This window comes from Oncorhynchus clarkii, chromosome 9 (genome assembly GCF_045791955.1).
Source record: "Oncorhynchus clarkii lewisi isolate Uvic-CL-2024 chromosome 9, UVic_Ocla_1.0, whole genome shotgun sequence".
NCBI lineage: Eukaryota > Metazoa > Chordata > Actinopteri > Salmoniformes > Salmonidae > Oncorhynchus > Oncorhynchus clarkii.
In genome coordinates, this window is record NC_092155.1 from 26987172 (window position 1) to 27003790 (window position 16619).

General features: G+C 45.7%; 1 protein-coding gene across 1 annotated transcript in view; it reads right to left on the bottom strand.

Annotated features, from left to right (window-relative positions):
• The window catches only part of LOC139416164 (neurexin-2-like), a 968379-nt gene that overhangs the window by 58513 nt on the left and 893247 nt on the right, over positions 1-16619 (bottom strand). Inside the window, exon 21 of the mRNA XM_071164510.1 lies at positions 4650-4978. Within this exon, the coding sequence (XP_071020611.1) occupies positions 4650-4978 (329 nt within the window). The remainder of the gene's footprint in view (positions 1-4649; positions 4979-16619) is intronic.

Sequence of the window (16619 nt, forward strand, 5' to 3'; positions counted from 1 at the left end):
AAACCTTGTCCATAAACGAGTGAATTGGGAGCTTTGACAGTGTGGGCCTTCTTGTTCTATACTAGTGTTCTTTATTAGCCCAGCACCTATGTTTTTTAAGGATGTGCGTACGACATTTGCGACCACAAACTTTTCCATAGGAATAGGAGTGCCCCATCAGATCAGCTGCCCAGGAAATGGAAGTGAGAAAATCGCTAGGATCTGATGTGCGGCCCTCTTAGAATGTTACCGTGTGATCTGGGCTTCTATAGCTGTGAAGGGATGGAGCTATTTCAGCCATGGTTGTAATGTGTCATATGGGATTTGAGGGGGGGGGGGGGCATGTTCGCCTTTCCTTCATCTTTGTCCTCATTGTTTTCTTTCGACCCCCAAAACTCAATACTCCTGTTCTGTCTCTTCCTGTCCTCTCTTCCTCCATTTCTCTGTCTCCTCTGTCTCCCTCTCTCTCTCTCCGTTTGCCTCCGTCTGCTTCTCAACACTTCACCTCTCCTCCATTTCCCTCTCCCTGTCTCCTCCCCCTTCCTCCATTTCCCTCTCCCTGTCTCCTCCCCCTTCCTCCATTTCCCTCTCCCTGTCTCCTCCCCCTTCCTCCATTTCCCTCTTCCTGACTCCACTCTCTCCTTGTCCGCCAATCTGGGCCTGTGTTCGTCAGGGAGAGAGAGCAAGGCGAGCTCGCCGGGCAGTGAAAACGACACATCAGCCATTAGTGGCGCAAAAGGGACACACACCAGGAAGAGCAGGGCAATGACAGAGCCATCCGTTAGAGTGGGGAAAGCTGGGTTAGCCCAACAAAGCATCGGCTGACTGGGGAGCGTTAAGGAGGCTTAGATCATATACTTTGTCATCACGGTTCTTGGTTGAGTAACTCGTTCGTAATGACTTCTTTCTCCGGGTTTTGCTTTTCGTAATAAAAGGTTATTCGGGATTATCATGTACGCCCCTATTATGGGCAACAGGCAAAATATAGCAAAGCTGTATTGAACGTCTCTGAGAAATGTGGAAGAGCTTGTTCATTGCCTATAAAAACACACGGAAGGACTAGGACTTGTGTTCTGACTTGGTGCGGTGCACGTCAATCATAAACAGCGGCGTGGCGGAGCGCCGTGCAAACAGAAACACCAGCTATCTGCTCGAGCCGAACGTGCCTCTGGGCACTAGGGCGCCTGCAGACATTTCTCAAGATGGCTGTCTATTTCACAGCACACAAAACAACACCCGCTAAGGAGCCTTGTCATTACACACTTCTACACACGGATGTCGAGTCCTGCCTAGAGGCAGGTGGAGAGACTTTGATATGGAATACATATTGAGTGACACATACATGCGTTGTGGACACACACACCGAGACGGGCACGTAAAAACAGTACATATCCCGTTTAGGTTACCCTGATCTTACGTTTACTAGCTCGGCACAGAGAGTAGCTAAACCGCAGACCACCAGGAAAGAGGTCATCAGATATAACACTGGTAATGGCCCAAATGGAACCATATCCCCCATCTAGGGCACTACTTTTGACCAGGGCAGATAAGGGCTCTGGTCAAAAGTAGTGCACCGTATAGGGAAAAGGGTGCCATTTGGGATGCACACACAACGCGTAATGGAACTCTACAGGGATCACCCAAGCTCCGTTCCTAATAGTAGAGCCAGTTGCAGCATCCTACAGAGCATTCCCTTTGGAAGGACAATCTTTCCGTTTTGATAATGGCACTAGCGCCACTACCGTTGCATTATACACACAGGACCTTGGAAGGAGGAAGTAGCTAGCAGCATTGATCTTTGTACAGTCCACATGGTCTGATCTCCTCTTCTACTCCCCCTCTCGAAACCGACGGAGAGAGAACCCAGTCAATCCCTGGCTGCTTTGATGACGCCGCATAGAGATAATTAAGCTCATTTTCCACCCATTGATTGAATTTAGCGAGGCTGAAATCAAAGGACTGTGGCTCCGGCTACGCAGCGCGATGAGGGAAGGATGATGCTGGGTGAAGTCCCAAAAGGTAAACAAACAACGGCTGCCCAAAACGCGAACATTCAATTAGATAAGACTTGATTGGTGTTTGCAGTGCGGCAGCTAGTAGCATATGACGCCCACATCTCTCTAGTCTACCCTTACACCCCCGGCACCCTCCGCCTCTTCTTTTCTCTCTCTCTCGCATCCCTCTTGCTCTCTGTCTCTCCATCTTTCTCCATCCCTCCCTTGCTTTCTCTCTCCGAGAAGCTTTTAGTTCCACACAGTAATTAGCACTGTTGTTATTGGCTGAGAAGAGAGAGAGAGAGAGAGAGAGAGAGAGAGAGAGAGAGAGAGAGAGAGAGAGAGAGAGAGAGAGAGAGAGAGAGAGAGAGAGAGAGAGAGAGAGAGAGAGAGAGAGAGAGAGAGAGAGAGAGAGAGAGAGAGAGAGAGAGAGAGAGAGAGAGAGAGAGAGAGAGAGAGAGAGAGAGAGAGAGAGAGAGAGAGAGAGAGAGAGAGAGAGAGAGAGAGAGAGAGAGAGAGAGAGAGAGGAGTGAGACGGGCCTTCGCTTTCAAGTGTGGTGAGCTAGGAAGATGGAGGGAAAGAGAGATGGGAGAAAGAACAGCTGGGGGGGGGGGGGGGGGGTTATGTAGTTGGTATGAGAGCAATGTCCTTAGGCATTGGTTGTCAAAAGGTAGGCTGTCAGGCCAAGAGGTTTGTGTGATTGATCTCAGGTAAGCTTCTGAGGACCAGGAGGGTGATAATGAGAGAGCTGCTTTAGAGAAATCCAATGCTCATGTTACTTTTAGTTTAACGTCCTTGCCACGCAACACCACGCAAGTCTTTTGAAATGGCAGAAACAGCCGCGCAGCTTGTGAGAGCTGCGCTTCACCTCACCTAACCTTATAGGCTCCGCGTGGTCAATCTGACGCCAGACAGTGTTTACTGCGATGCTGCCGCCACAGAAAGATCGTTCATACGTCTTGCGCTTGGCAGACCACAGCAGAGCTGCTGTGAAGGAAGTTGTCAAGGAAGAGAGTTTGTGTCTCTGCAGGACCTCCCGCCCTCACCTACCGTCAACCAATCATGTCCATGCGGAGGTATTACGGAGCCAAACAGAGCCCTCTGCATGTTTCCGTAATTTGGGAGGCGCACAGCGATGCGGCACAGAGCTGGATTTGGCCTCCACAAGTCTATAGAGGCTCCGCGATTGCGCCACGCCGTCTGTACGAATTCTCCGTACCGTATTGCCAGCACAAGCATAAATTGAGCCTACCTGGATTTGCAGGTGTGGGGTGTTTGAACTTTTGGGACTATTCCGTTTTTGTTCAAGTTGTGTCAAGTAAGCTCAATCAATATAGCATTTCTCTCTGGGAGCCTGGATCCTAATACTATTCTAATGCTACACCACCACACTACTGCAGCATAATGCTAATGTAGCTGCGCTGCATTACGTTACAATTCATGCGGCTTGAGGCTAATTAATAGACGGTATTGGCTGTGAAATTGGAAGAATCGATTCCCTCTCTTGGAGGCCACAGGCCTGTTATTACAGCTTATTATAGGTTGCGTGGGGACTGGGCGGCATTGTGACAACATACGGACTCTGTGTGACTGTGTGTCTACAGTAGTTGACCTAACAGCTCTATCTCCCGTTGTTCCCCAATTGCCACTTCCAGGATTGGTGGATCGAGTGATCGTAACATGTTGAGATTAGTGCTCGGAAAACTTTGCCTTTGCATGGGGACATGTATACTAGACACACGGGTAGGGTGTGCTCACTCGAACACACACGCACACAGGATAACAACATGTTGAGAGGGTGAGGCAGGGTAATTGAGGCAAGCAATTTATTTGCGTTTATTCCTTCGATGCCACAACTGTCTGGCTACGTGTGATTGGTCTGGATGGATGTGATTCATATTGCCTCTAACAATGTGTCTGGGCTTCGATCTGTGATTTTGCTTTAGAAGGAATCAAAACACCCGTCTGGATTGCTCTAATGGGGTATACTAGACTTGTTAACGGGTTCGTTTGAAGTCCTGAATGTCAATCTTTGGCCAAACAGAGAGTACGTAGCTACATAAAGTTTGTATGATTCTGTAGAGAGGAATAACTACTATGAAACAGTCATGACCCTTGTTCCCCCCCCCCACTCACTCTGTGAAGAAGTTCCTCTTATAAGCACATATCTAGGATCAAAGTATAATCACCATTTGCGAGGGAAAATCCCAAACTGGCCCCAGATCAGTGTCAACCCAGTCCCCCCAACTCCTCCCCACACCACTCCAGTTCCCCCCTCACCTCCCCCCACTCCACCCCAGTTCCCCCCTCACCTCCCCCCACTCCACCCCAGTTCCCCCCTCACCTCCTCCCCACTCCACCCCAGTTCCAACCTCACCTTCCCCCACTCCACCCCAGTTCCCCCCTCACCTCCCCCCACTTCACACAAGTTCCCCCCTCACCTCCTCCTCATTCCACCCCAGTTCCCCATTCCACCCCAGTTCCCCCCCACCCCAGTTCCCCCCTCAACTCCACCCACTCCACCCCAGTTCCCCCCTCACCTCCTCCCCACTCCACCCCAGTTCCCCCCTCACCTCCTCCCTACTCCACCCCAGTTCCCCCCTCATCTCCTAACCACTCCACCCCAGTTCCCCCCTCACCTCCTCCCCACTCCACCCCAGTCCTCCCCTACTAACCTGTGTGACACTGTCCCTCATGGTGGGTGAACGCTGCTTGCGGGTGGTGGTGGTAGCCATGGTCGTGGTTGTCTCCATGATGGTGGTGGACATGTCGGCCAGCGGCGTGGTGCTGGTGGTGTCCGTGGTGAGCACCGAGGGCACGTCACCCACCAGCCGAAGGTTGCCCTTGGCCTGCACGTTGGGGTCGCCCTCGGCCGCCAGCTTGAGCACCTGCAGCCCGTTGTAGTAGAGGCCCGAGATCTGGCCCTGGAAGTGACGGGCCTTGTCGCCGCCGCCACCACCGATCTTGATGAACGCCTGGCTGTTGAAGATGGTCAACTGTCGACCTAGTGGAGGGAGGAGAGAAAGTCGGGGAGATGCAGAAAGGAGAAAGAGGGAAGAGAGAGGTGGGAGATAAAATGAGGGTAGGAGAAAGAGAAAGGGGGTGAAGACAGATAGGTGGGCAGAGAAACAAATAGAGAGAAGAAGAGAAAGAAAAGAGCGGAAAGAGGAGAGAGAAGCGGCAAAGGAAGACACCATCAGTCTTTGTCTCTTCGTAGGCTGCACAACACACATCCCAATTCCCCACACTCACACACAGACAGACAGAGTGAAACAATGGGGGACAGTATCCATCACATGGGGGAATTTCCCCTGGTAACGCGTTAAGGAGATTGGAACCTTGCCTGAGCCGTGCTGCTACAGGTGGCGGCCATTATGGCTCGACTCCGACACAAGCGGGCCACTCAGTTTCACAGCAGAGCCTGAAGAATGTGGAAACTGGCAAGCTAATATATTGCAGGGTGTAGCCTTGGGCTGACCCTGAGGCTGGGGGCTGGGTGGAGTCGCATCGCATTCCCCACAGAGATGGAATACATTACAGAGCCCGGTGTCATCGATCCCAATGCACCTGAGACACAGCACAAATTATGAAGTGCATCGGACAGACAAAAAAAATTAATAAATCCCATCCCAAAGTACGGAGAAGCCGTTTAGGAAAAATAAACCACTTCGGAGGAAATAGTTTAATGTTTAATTCAACAGCGCCCTCTCTTCTGGTCCTCCAGTCATTACTATGCATCTGGATTGGACAGATGAGGGTTCGGCTCATTTGCATGTTCCATTACTAATGTGTTACCAGGGGTTGGTGGAGGGGGGTGATCTGAAGATCATTTTTTTCTTTGCTGATATCAACCCTCTTTTCTTTCCCCTCTGCTTCCCTCACACTTGTTTTCACAGTGGATGGGGTGTCATGCTGGGCCAATCAGGTTGGATATCAGAAGTGATGACCCTTGACCACATTAATGGGCCTCCTGGGGGGTGTGGTGAGGGGAGAGGAGGATTACTGTAGGATATTGTTTTGGAGGAAGTGGGTTAAAATGAGACTTGATGAGGTAATTACTGCAGAGAGGGGATGGAGCAGAGGGGAAGCCAAATTGGCCCTCTTTATGGATTAATCAATGCCTGTTGGGAGAGAGAGAGAGAGAGAGTGTGTGTGTGTGTGTGTGTGTGTGTGTGTGTGTGTGTGTGTGTGTGTGTGTGTGTGTGTGTGTGTGTGTGTGTGTGTGTGTGTGTGTGTGTGTGTGTGTGTGTGTGTGTGTGTGTGTGTGTGTGTGTGTGTGAAATAGATCATGCACACTAGTATGTGTAGGATGGACTCCCAAGTGATGACAGATCATGGTAATGGGATACTTTGTGTGTGTGTGAGTGTGTGTGTGTGTGTGTGTGTTTGCACACGTGCCCATATAATGTGTGTGGAATGTGTGCAATTATAAAGATGATGTTTATATTTCTACATTACAAACCCCTAGAGGATAGACTTCAATCATTTAGAGGACAGAAATAGCTCTCATTCCCTTTCAATTAAGAGAAAAAACATGACTTTCTTACTGGCTTAATAAGGTATTGTGCGCATGTCTGCGTGTGTACATGTGTGTGTGTGTGTGTGTGTGTGTGTTTGTGTGTGTGTGTATGAGCATGTCAATGTGTGCATGCTGTGTGCATAAAGCCTCCAGTGAGACAGTCCATTACACAGGCCATGTCATCATTAGATGTGATCATTAGGTCCATCTGAACCCCAATAGGGATACTCTCCCATCCCTTAACAATGACACTTAAAAGGAAAAATCAACTCAAATGATATTTTGGTATTTGTTTCATTAGTCCACTGTTAATACAGTCCTAATCTCAGTTACACAGAAGTGAAAGTCATTTCACCCGTGTTTATCATGGCCAAAAGGCACATTTCATGAATTTTTACAATATTAGCCATTTTGGACTTTTTGGCAACCGTTTATCATCCGCAAACGGACATGAGAATCATTGCACCGGTTTGAGCACCGTTTTCGCCCAACCCTGATTCATCCAAATGACGAAAACCCCAAACCAGGAACTACTGCCTTGACAGATTCTCGCCATTTCATCTGTCCACGGGAATCTGTCCACGGGAATCTGTCCACGGGAATCTGTCCACGAGAATGTTTCTGTTTTTGTCAGCAGTCAAGTTTTCAAGATATTGGACTTTCAAGAAGCAAAGTGTCACTTGCCACATCCTCATGACGACGCAAAACGCATCATGTCATGAAAACTTGACCCCTGACATGCAACAAAAATGTGGAACTGTATCAACAGCGGACTAATGAAAGAAATACCAAAAGAAGGTTTTTGAGTGGAGTTTTCCTTTAATGTAAGGCATATGCGCTGTTGCCATAATAATGTAGCTCTCGCTCCCTGTTATCTCTGTGAAGATGCTGCTCAACATGTTTTGTTGGGAAAAGTGATAGCGGTGAAGGGAAGGGAGAGACTTGGTAGGGGATGGACATCAGCAAGGAAAATTCGTCAGAACATTGGCACGTACTAGGTACAAGTGTGCGCACATACACACGCTAACACGTACTATACGCGCACACACGTACACGTTGAAGCGTACACACACCACGTGTTGTTCACACACACTTTCGGCCCCTACACACACCCACACACTCACTCTTGATCTCCTCCCACACAAGTACTCGGCACCCCACTGTGAGGGAGGATAATCTCTTGTCCTTGACCGAAGGACGGAGACACACACGTCAGCCCAGTGGCTCTCCTGTTTCAGAGGTGCTGTCTCAGCAACCCTGCCTCTCCAGGGGAGGTCCAGACTCCAGATAGACAGACAGCAGAGGAGAGGACAGAGCCTGGATATTAAATCACCTCTCAGCTTACCACGCTCTATCGTGACCACCCAACCACTCCTGTACCTAACATTCTCCCCTGTGAGTATAGTGATCCTCAGTGAGAAGACTGAAATGAGATTGTCTTCTTAGGGCCAGGAGTTTTATCATGATCAGGTCACGCAGTCAGGAACAACTCTTGTCCCAAATGAGTGCGGCGATCATCAGAAAACTACTAAGGTGAAATATGAAATTTCCAGTAGCTATGCGGAAGCTCGGGTATACTGTATACAGCCGAGTGATACTTTTAGCCTGTTAAAGTATTGCTGTACACAGTTATGTTGTACTGTGAGAAGTTAGTGCGTATGCTGAGAGGAAGTGAACTAAAACAGTCAAGTATCCAACACTTGAGAGGTCCTTGAAGACATTCTATTACCTCCTGAACATCAGTCAGAGGAAAAAGTGCCCTCCGGAAGAGAGAGGGAATCAGTGTTTGTTTGTGTGGCTGTCTGATGGAGAGGATACTAACAGGAGCTGATGAAGTTATTGTTTTGGGGCCTGCCGGGTCAAATTGAAACTGACGTGTCACTTCAGGGGCCATTTAGGCTGGGGGGGGGGGGGGGGGGGGTGTTAGAGGAAGGGAGAGGAGAGAGGAGGAGGAGAAGGGAAGGTCTTGGCACGACTGGCAATCGGACAGCTTAAGACACAACGGGGATGTGTGTGTGTGTGTGTATTTGTGGGTGCATAATAACTTGCGTGAGCTGTCAGATGTGTCAGGGAGGTGACCTTTACGTGCGTTACAGATGACCTTTTGGAACACCAAATTTTTTCTGTGTGTACGTGTGTACGTGTGTGCGTGTGTGTGTGTGTGTGTGTGTGGGGGCAGTGTTTGTCCTCTCAGTGGACAGCCTCGGGCTGGAGGTGCATTGATGAGGGTTTATTGGACCAATTTGTGTCTTGAATCAGGTGGCTGTGTTCCGGTCTCCCTCTCTCCCTGGACCCTTATGATGATGGGCACATTTGGCCTTAGGGCCCAGGGCTGGGCTGGCACAGAGACTCTAAAATCTGGGCTGAGAAGACAGCCACTAGCTGGTCTTCATTAAAACACTTATTCAGGAAGACACACACACTACTACCTAATTAACTTCAGCCCTGCCAACTGTAGAGTGATGGACGTCGCTCTGCACTGAAGGAGCTTAAGTCACTTAGGTGACGGTCTCTCTCTCCCTCCCACTCTCTTATCCCACTTGCTGTTATATGATATTTTCTGCTCTCACTTTCTGCCTGTCTAACTATACCTTACTCTCTTTCTATCTATTTTATATGGGAATATTTTCAGAGTAGCTTCCCCAACACTGCTCTCTGCCACCAGCTTTCTCTCCCTCTTCCTATATCATTGGAACATGGTTGTATTGTGTGTTATTCCTGGGTGTCTCGTCCCCTGCTGAATGCACATGGATGTTTTGTGTTCTAATCTGTGTGGGAGAACATCCAGTCAATTTGACTGACAGGGGATGATGCTAGCTAGATAGTGCTGGGGATGAGAATAGCACTACGGAAAACATGTACTGTAGACAGAGAACATGCTAGGAAGCAGAGAGAGAGTGAGAGAGAGCGAGAGAGATAAATGAGGGATTTAACGGTGAATATAATTAATAATGAATATATGAATATAATGTTATAATCTCCACCCGGCACAGCCAGAAGAGGACTGGCCATCCCACATATGCTCTCTCTAATTCTCTCTTTCTTTCTCTCTCTCGGAGGACCTGAGCCATAGGACCATGCCCCAGGAATACCTGACATGATGACTCCTTGCTGTCCCCAGTCCACCTGACTGTGCTGCTGCTCCAGTTTCAACTATTCTGCCTTATTATTATTCGACCATGCTGGTCATTTATGAACATTTGAACATCTTGACCATGTTTTGTTATAATCTCCACCCGGCACAGCCAGAAGAGGACTGGCCACCCCACATAGCCTGGTTCCTCTCTAGGTTTCTTCCTAGGTTTTGGCCTTTCTAGGGAGTTTTTCCTAGCCACCGTGCTTCTACACCTGCATTGCTTGCTGTTTGGGGTTTTAGGCTGGGTTTATGTACAGCACTTTGAGATATCAGCTGATGTACGAAGGGCTATATAAATAAATTTGATTTGATTTGATTTGAATAAGAGGGAAGGATAAGAATTGCTGTATGCAGAGTGAAGATGACAGCCAAACAGAGCCAAACAACTTAGCATGTTGTCATGTAAATCCCTTGAGCTAGAGAGAGAAGTCTGCATTGGAGTGTCATAGCACTCCGGCCTCATCACGACCCTCTACAAGGCCTATCACATGGGATCTGTCATCAGTGGCACAACCTGGAAAATTGTCCCAGTCGTTTGGTTGCTCGTAAAAACAAGACAGGTTCAGGGAAGCGAAGAAGGGGGGGGGGGGGGGGGGGACCTCAATCACTCAATCACTCGTGCCTTTCCCAAATCACAAGGGGGCTTAGCGACTGATAGCCTAGCATGTTATGAACCCCTTGTGTAGCGGCAAGTGGGGGGGGGGGGGTTCAATCACTAATGTGCACTGGAACAGTGGAATGCCACAGGCTTTGGTTATGACAGGAAATTTATATTTTCGGGGGGAGGAGGGGATGGGGCTTCTTGCATATCACACACAGACTGTCATTTTCTTGGAGAGGGAACAGTTGAGGCTCCTCAGAGGAGGAAGGCAAGGACCATCCTTCTCAGCAAATTTCATTAAATGTTTAAATAGTGAAACATTATTTTGCAATGAAGGTCTACAGTAGCCTCAACAGCACTTTGTAGGATAGCACCGTGGTGTAGTTAGCTAGTTTCCGTCCTCTGCGTACATTGACTTCAATAGAAAACCTAGGACGCTTATGGTTCTCACCCCCTTCCATAGACACAGTAATTGTGACGTCCTCCAACCAATCAGAGTTCTTGCAGCATGAACTGACATGTTGTCCACTCAATCAAAGGATCAGAGAATTAATATAGCACTGAAGGCATAAGCTACAGCTAGCTAGCACTGCAGTGCATAAAATATGGTAAGTAGTTGACTCAAAGAGAGAGAAATTCAATAGTTGAACAGTTTTGAACAAATCCGTTTCTTCAAAAATGAAGAAGCAAGAAAGAGAGAGAAAGAGAGCTATATTTTGTTGTATTTTTTTTCACTTTCACTAGTTTAGCCAAACAGAGAGGGATGCTATATTATCTAGCGGGCTATGGCTATCCAACACTGAAACTCTTCCAAGTCAAGGTAAGCTTCTGGTTTTATTATTTTATTTCCACCGGTGTAACTGCTAAACTGCTTGCTGCTGACTGCTGCATGATTGTAGCAGGTTTACTTACGCATTACTTCTAGTAGCTATGATGACTATGACGTTAATATGGTGACAATGATGAAGTTTTTTTCACCAGATAGCAAACAGCTGATGTGTTGTCCACTGAAGTCCACAATCGAAGGGAAAAGGTGAGAACGGAAGAGATTAGATGTGTCAAGGAATTATACAACGATCAAAGGGATTATTACCGTTTGTATGTGGCTGCTATGAAAGTGAACTGTGTTTACCGCGTGATCAAGGTTGTATTCATTCCGCCGATTCTGTTGAAAAACGTTTCTTAAACGGAAGCAAACGGAACGAAACGGGGATAAACATATCTGAATTTGTCCAATAGAAACTCTCGTTTGCAAGTGTTGGACTAATGATTACCCCCTAGATAAGCTAGGCGGTGTGCAAGGCGGTATGTAATGTGTGAATGTCTGTCACCTTGATTACTCAAATTTCTCTCAACCTTTCATTCATAGACTAGGTTGTAGCAACCTCGTGATGGGTATAGGGAAAATTTGAGTATAACGTAGGAGCCTAAACCTATCGATGCTACATTGAGCTGTGCGAATGGAATATGAATGACAGTCATTCAATATGCTGTAATAGAAATAAGGCCATGCTCATAAAAAAGTGTTGTATTTGTCCTCCACCGACTGCCACTGAGAGGGAAATATCAGTGAGATATATTTTTGGCGAGAGAAAACACCAAAAATGGTTCAATTGTTTTCGTTGTTATCTCCCAATTGTTAAAAACTTCTTTGGGCTAGGTCCCTTTTTTCTCCACTTCCTGTCTGAATGACGTGCCCAAAGTAAACTGCCTGTAGCTCAGGCCCGGAAGCCAGGATATGCATATAATTGGTACCATTGGAAGGAAAACACTTTGAAGTTTGTAGAAATGTTAAAATAATGTAGGAAAATATAACACAATAGATATGGTAGGAGGAAATCCTACGAAAAACCAACTTGGATTATTTTTTTGAGAGTCCATCCTCTTTGAAATGCAAGAGAAAGGTCAGATTGTAAATTAGGGTTATTCCTATGGCTTCCACAGGGTGTCAGCAGGACACCGTCTTGGAAATCTGTGTTTGCTCGAGCCATGAAGAAATTACGCACCTGCTAAAATCAGTTTCCTATTGAACATGCTTCTTTCCGAAAGAAATATTATAGTTTGATTACATTTTAGGGTATCTGAGGAGTAAATAGAAACGTATTTTGACTTGTTGAAGCAAAGGTAAGATTTAGGTAGATTTTCGGAACGAGTAGATTACTCAAATCGATGGCGCCAACTAAACTTACTTTTTGGGATATAAAGAAGGATTTTATCTAACAAAACAACACTACATGTTATAGCTGGGACCCTTTGGATGACAAATCAGAGGAAGAATATTTTTTTAAGTAAGTGAATATTGAATCTTTATATGTGAATGTATGAAACCTGTACTGGTGGAAAAATATTTTGATGTGGGGCACCGTCCTCAAACAATCGCATGGCATGTTTTCGCTGTAATAGCTACTGTAAATCGGACAGTGCAATTGGATTAACAAGAATTTAAGCTTTCAGACAATATAAGACACTTATCATCTAAATGATTAAAATCCATAATATTTATGATTATATATTTGAATTACACGCTCTCCAGTTTCTCTGGAAGTTGTTCCGCTAGCGGGATCTCTAAGCCAACTGATATAACAAAAGATTTTGACTCTGACACCTAATCGCCCGAGGGACCAGGGCTCAGCTGGCCTGGGCTCAGAGACTCTAGAGACTGGGCTGGGATAGTAGGTTGACATCCATTAGTTGGTCTTCATTAAAACAACTGCTCAGGATGACACACACACTACTAACTAATGAACCAGCCCTACAAACTGTAGAGTGAGAGATTATTCCTCTGTGATGGAGTTCAAGTCACTTACAGTGCATTCGGATCGTATTCAGACCCATTGGCTTTTCCCTCATTTTGTTACGTTACTTCCTTATACTAAAATTGATTAAATAGTTTTTTTCACCTCATCAATTTACACACGTTACCTCATAATGACAAAGCTAAAACAGATTTTTAGAGATTTTTGCAAATGTATTAATAATAGAAAACTGAAATATCACATTTACATAAGTATCCAGACCCTTTAATCTGTGTTGAAGCAGAGATCGGATGCAGTCTATCACAGTGCCATCCGTTTTGTCACCAAAGCCCCATACACTACCCACCACTGTGACCTGTACCCTCTCGTTGGTTGGCCCTCGCTTCATACTCGTCGCCAAACCCACTGGCTACAGGTTATCTACAAGTCTCTGCTAGGTAAAGCCCCGCCTTATCAGAGCGCACTGGTTACCCGAGCAGCACCCACTCGTAGCACGCGCTCCAGAAGATATATCTCATTGGTCACCCCCAAAGCAAATTCCTCCTTTGGTCACCTTTCCTTCCAGTTCTCTGCTGCCAATGACTGGAACGAACTGCAAAAATCACTGAAGCTGGAGACTCATATCTCCTTCACTATCTTTAAGTACCAGCTGTCAGAGCAGCTCACAGATCACTGTACCTGTACATAGCCCATCTGTAAACAGCATATTTATCTACCTCATCCCCATACTGTATTTATTTATTTATCTTGCTCCTTTGCACCCCAGTATCTCTACTTGCACATTCATCTTCTGCACATCTACCATTCCAGTGTTTAATTGCTATATTGTAATTACTTCGCCACCATGGCCTATTTATTGCCTTAACTCCCTTATCTTACCTCATTTGCACTCACTGTATATATACTTTTTTTTATTTTTCTCTACTGTATTATTGACTGTATGTTTGTTTAATCCATGTGTAACTCTGTGTTTTTGTATGTGTCGAATTGCTATGCTTTATATTGGCCAGGTCACAGTTGCAAATGAGAACTTGTTCTCAACTAGCCTACTGGTTAAATAAAGGTGAAATAATAACAAAGTCTGAGGCCCTGAAGCTGGTTTTCATCAAGGATCTCTCTGTACTTTGTAACCCTTATTTAACTAGGCAAGTCAATAACAAATTCTTATTGACAATGACGGCCTACCGTGGAACAGTGGGTTAACTGCCTTGTTCAGGGGCAGAACGACAGAATTATACCTTGTCAGCTCGGGGATTTGATCCAGCAACCTTTCGGCTACTGGCCCAACGCTCTAACCATTAGTCTTCCTGCCTCCCTGCCTCCCAGTCTCCCAGTCCCTGATGCTGAAAACCATCCCCACAGCATGATGCTGCCACCACCATGCTTCACCGTAGGGATGGTGCCAGGTTTAATCCAGACGTGACACTTGGCATTCTGGCCAAAGAGTTCAATCTTGGTTTCATCAGACCAGAGAATCTTGTTTCTCATGGTCTGATAGTCCTTAACGTGCCTATTGACAAACTCCAAGCTGGCTGTCAGTGCCTTTTACTGAGGAGTGGCTTCCATCTGGCCACTCTATCTTAAAGGCCTGATTGGTGGAGTGCTGCAGAGATGGTTGTCCTTATGGAAGGTTCTCCCATCTCAACAGAGGAACTCTGGTACTCAGTCAGAGTGACCATTGAATTCTTTGTCACCTCCCTGACTAAGGCCCTTCTCCCCCGATTGCTCACCTCTAGGAAGAGTCTTGGTGGTTCCAAACTTATTCTATTTAAGAATTATGGAGGCCACTGTGTTCTTGGGGACTTTCAATGCTGCAATTTTTGGTATTCTTCCCCAGATCTGTGCCTTAACACAGTCCTGTCTCGGAGATCTACGGACAATTCCTTCGACTTCATGGCTTGGTTTTTGCTCTGACATGCACTGTCAACTGTGGGACCTTATATAGACAGGTGCGTGTATTTCCTAATCATGTCCAATCAATTGAATTTACCACAGGTGGACTCCAAGAAACATCTCAAGGATGATTAATGGAAACAGGATGCACCGGAGCTCAATTTCAAGTCTCATAGCAAAGGGTCTGAATACTTATGTAAATAAGGTTTTTCTGTTTTTTATTCATTTTTATAAATTTGCCAAAATGTCTAAGAACCTGTTTTCGCTTGGCCATTATGGGGTACTATGTGTAGATTGATGAGGAAAAGCATTAATTTAATATATTTTAGGCTGTAACATAACAAATTGTGGAAAAAGAGAAGAGGTTCTGAATACTTTTCAAATGAGCTGTATGTGATGCTCTCTCTGTGTTGCTAGTCGGAACTAGGAATCTCACAAATGTTCGACTTGCTAACTGGTTGTAGTTACACGCGTGCCGCGTTCAACGAATCAGCATGTCGGGAATTGAATTGTTGAATTGTTCTCAGCATTCTAAATGTTAACCCCACTCTTATGAAAATATATATACGCCTAGGGCCCACTCTTATGAAAATATATTTATACCTAGGGCCCACTCTAATGAAAATATATTTATACCTAGGGCCCACTCTAATGAAAATATATTTATACCTAGGGCCCACTCTTATGAAAATATATTTTCACCTAGGGCCCACTCTTATGAAAATATATTTATACCTAGGGCCCACTCTAATGAAAATATATTTACACCTAGGGCCCACTCTTATGAAAATATATTTATACCTAGGGCCCACTCTTATGAAAATATATTTACACCTAGGGCCCACTCTTATGAAAATATATTTATACCTAGGGCCCACTCTTATGAAAATATATTTTCACCTAGGGCCCACTCTAATGAAAATATATTTACACCTAGGGCCCACTCTATTGAAAATATATTTACACCTAGGGCCCACTCTTATGAAAATATATTTATACCTAGGGCCCACTCTTATGAAAATATATTTTCACCTAGGGCCCACTCTAATGAAAATATATTTACACCTAGGGCCCACTCTTATGAAAATATATTTACACCTGGGGCCCACTCTTATGAAAATATATTTTCACCTAGGGCCCACTCTTATGAAAATATATTTACACCTAGGGCCCACTCTTATGAAAATATATTTACACCTAGGGCCCACTCTTATGAAAATATATTTTCACCTAGGGCCCACTCTATTGAAAATATATATCCGCCTAGGGCCCACTCTAATGAAAATATATTTACACCTAGGGCCCACTCTTATGAAAATATATTTACACCTAGGGCCCACTCTTATGAAAATATATTTTCACCTAGGGCCCACTCTAATGAAAATATATTTACACCTAGGGCCCACTCTAATGAAAATATATTTACACCTAGGGCCCACTCTTATGAAAATATATTTACACCTAGGGCCCACTCTTATGAAAATATATTTACACCTAGGGCCCACACTTATGAAAATATATTTACACCTAGGGCCCACTCTTATGAAAATATATTTACACCTCGGGCCCGAGGCTCAGCTGGGTTGGGTTTAGAAACTGGGCTGGGATAGGAGGGTGACAGACACTACTGTAGCTTTTCCTCATTAAAACAGCCAATAGGTTGACACACACACTAATTCCCAATTAACTTTAGCCCTGCCGTCACTAGAGTGATGGGCCTCCCTCTGTGATGAGAGAGTC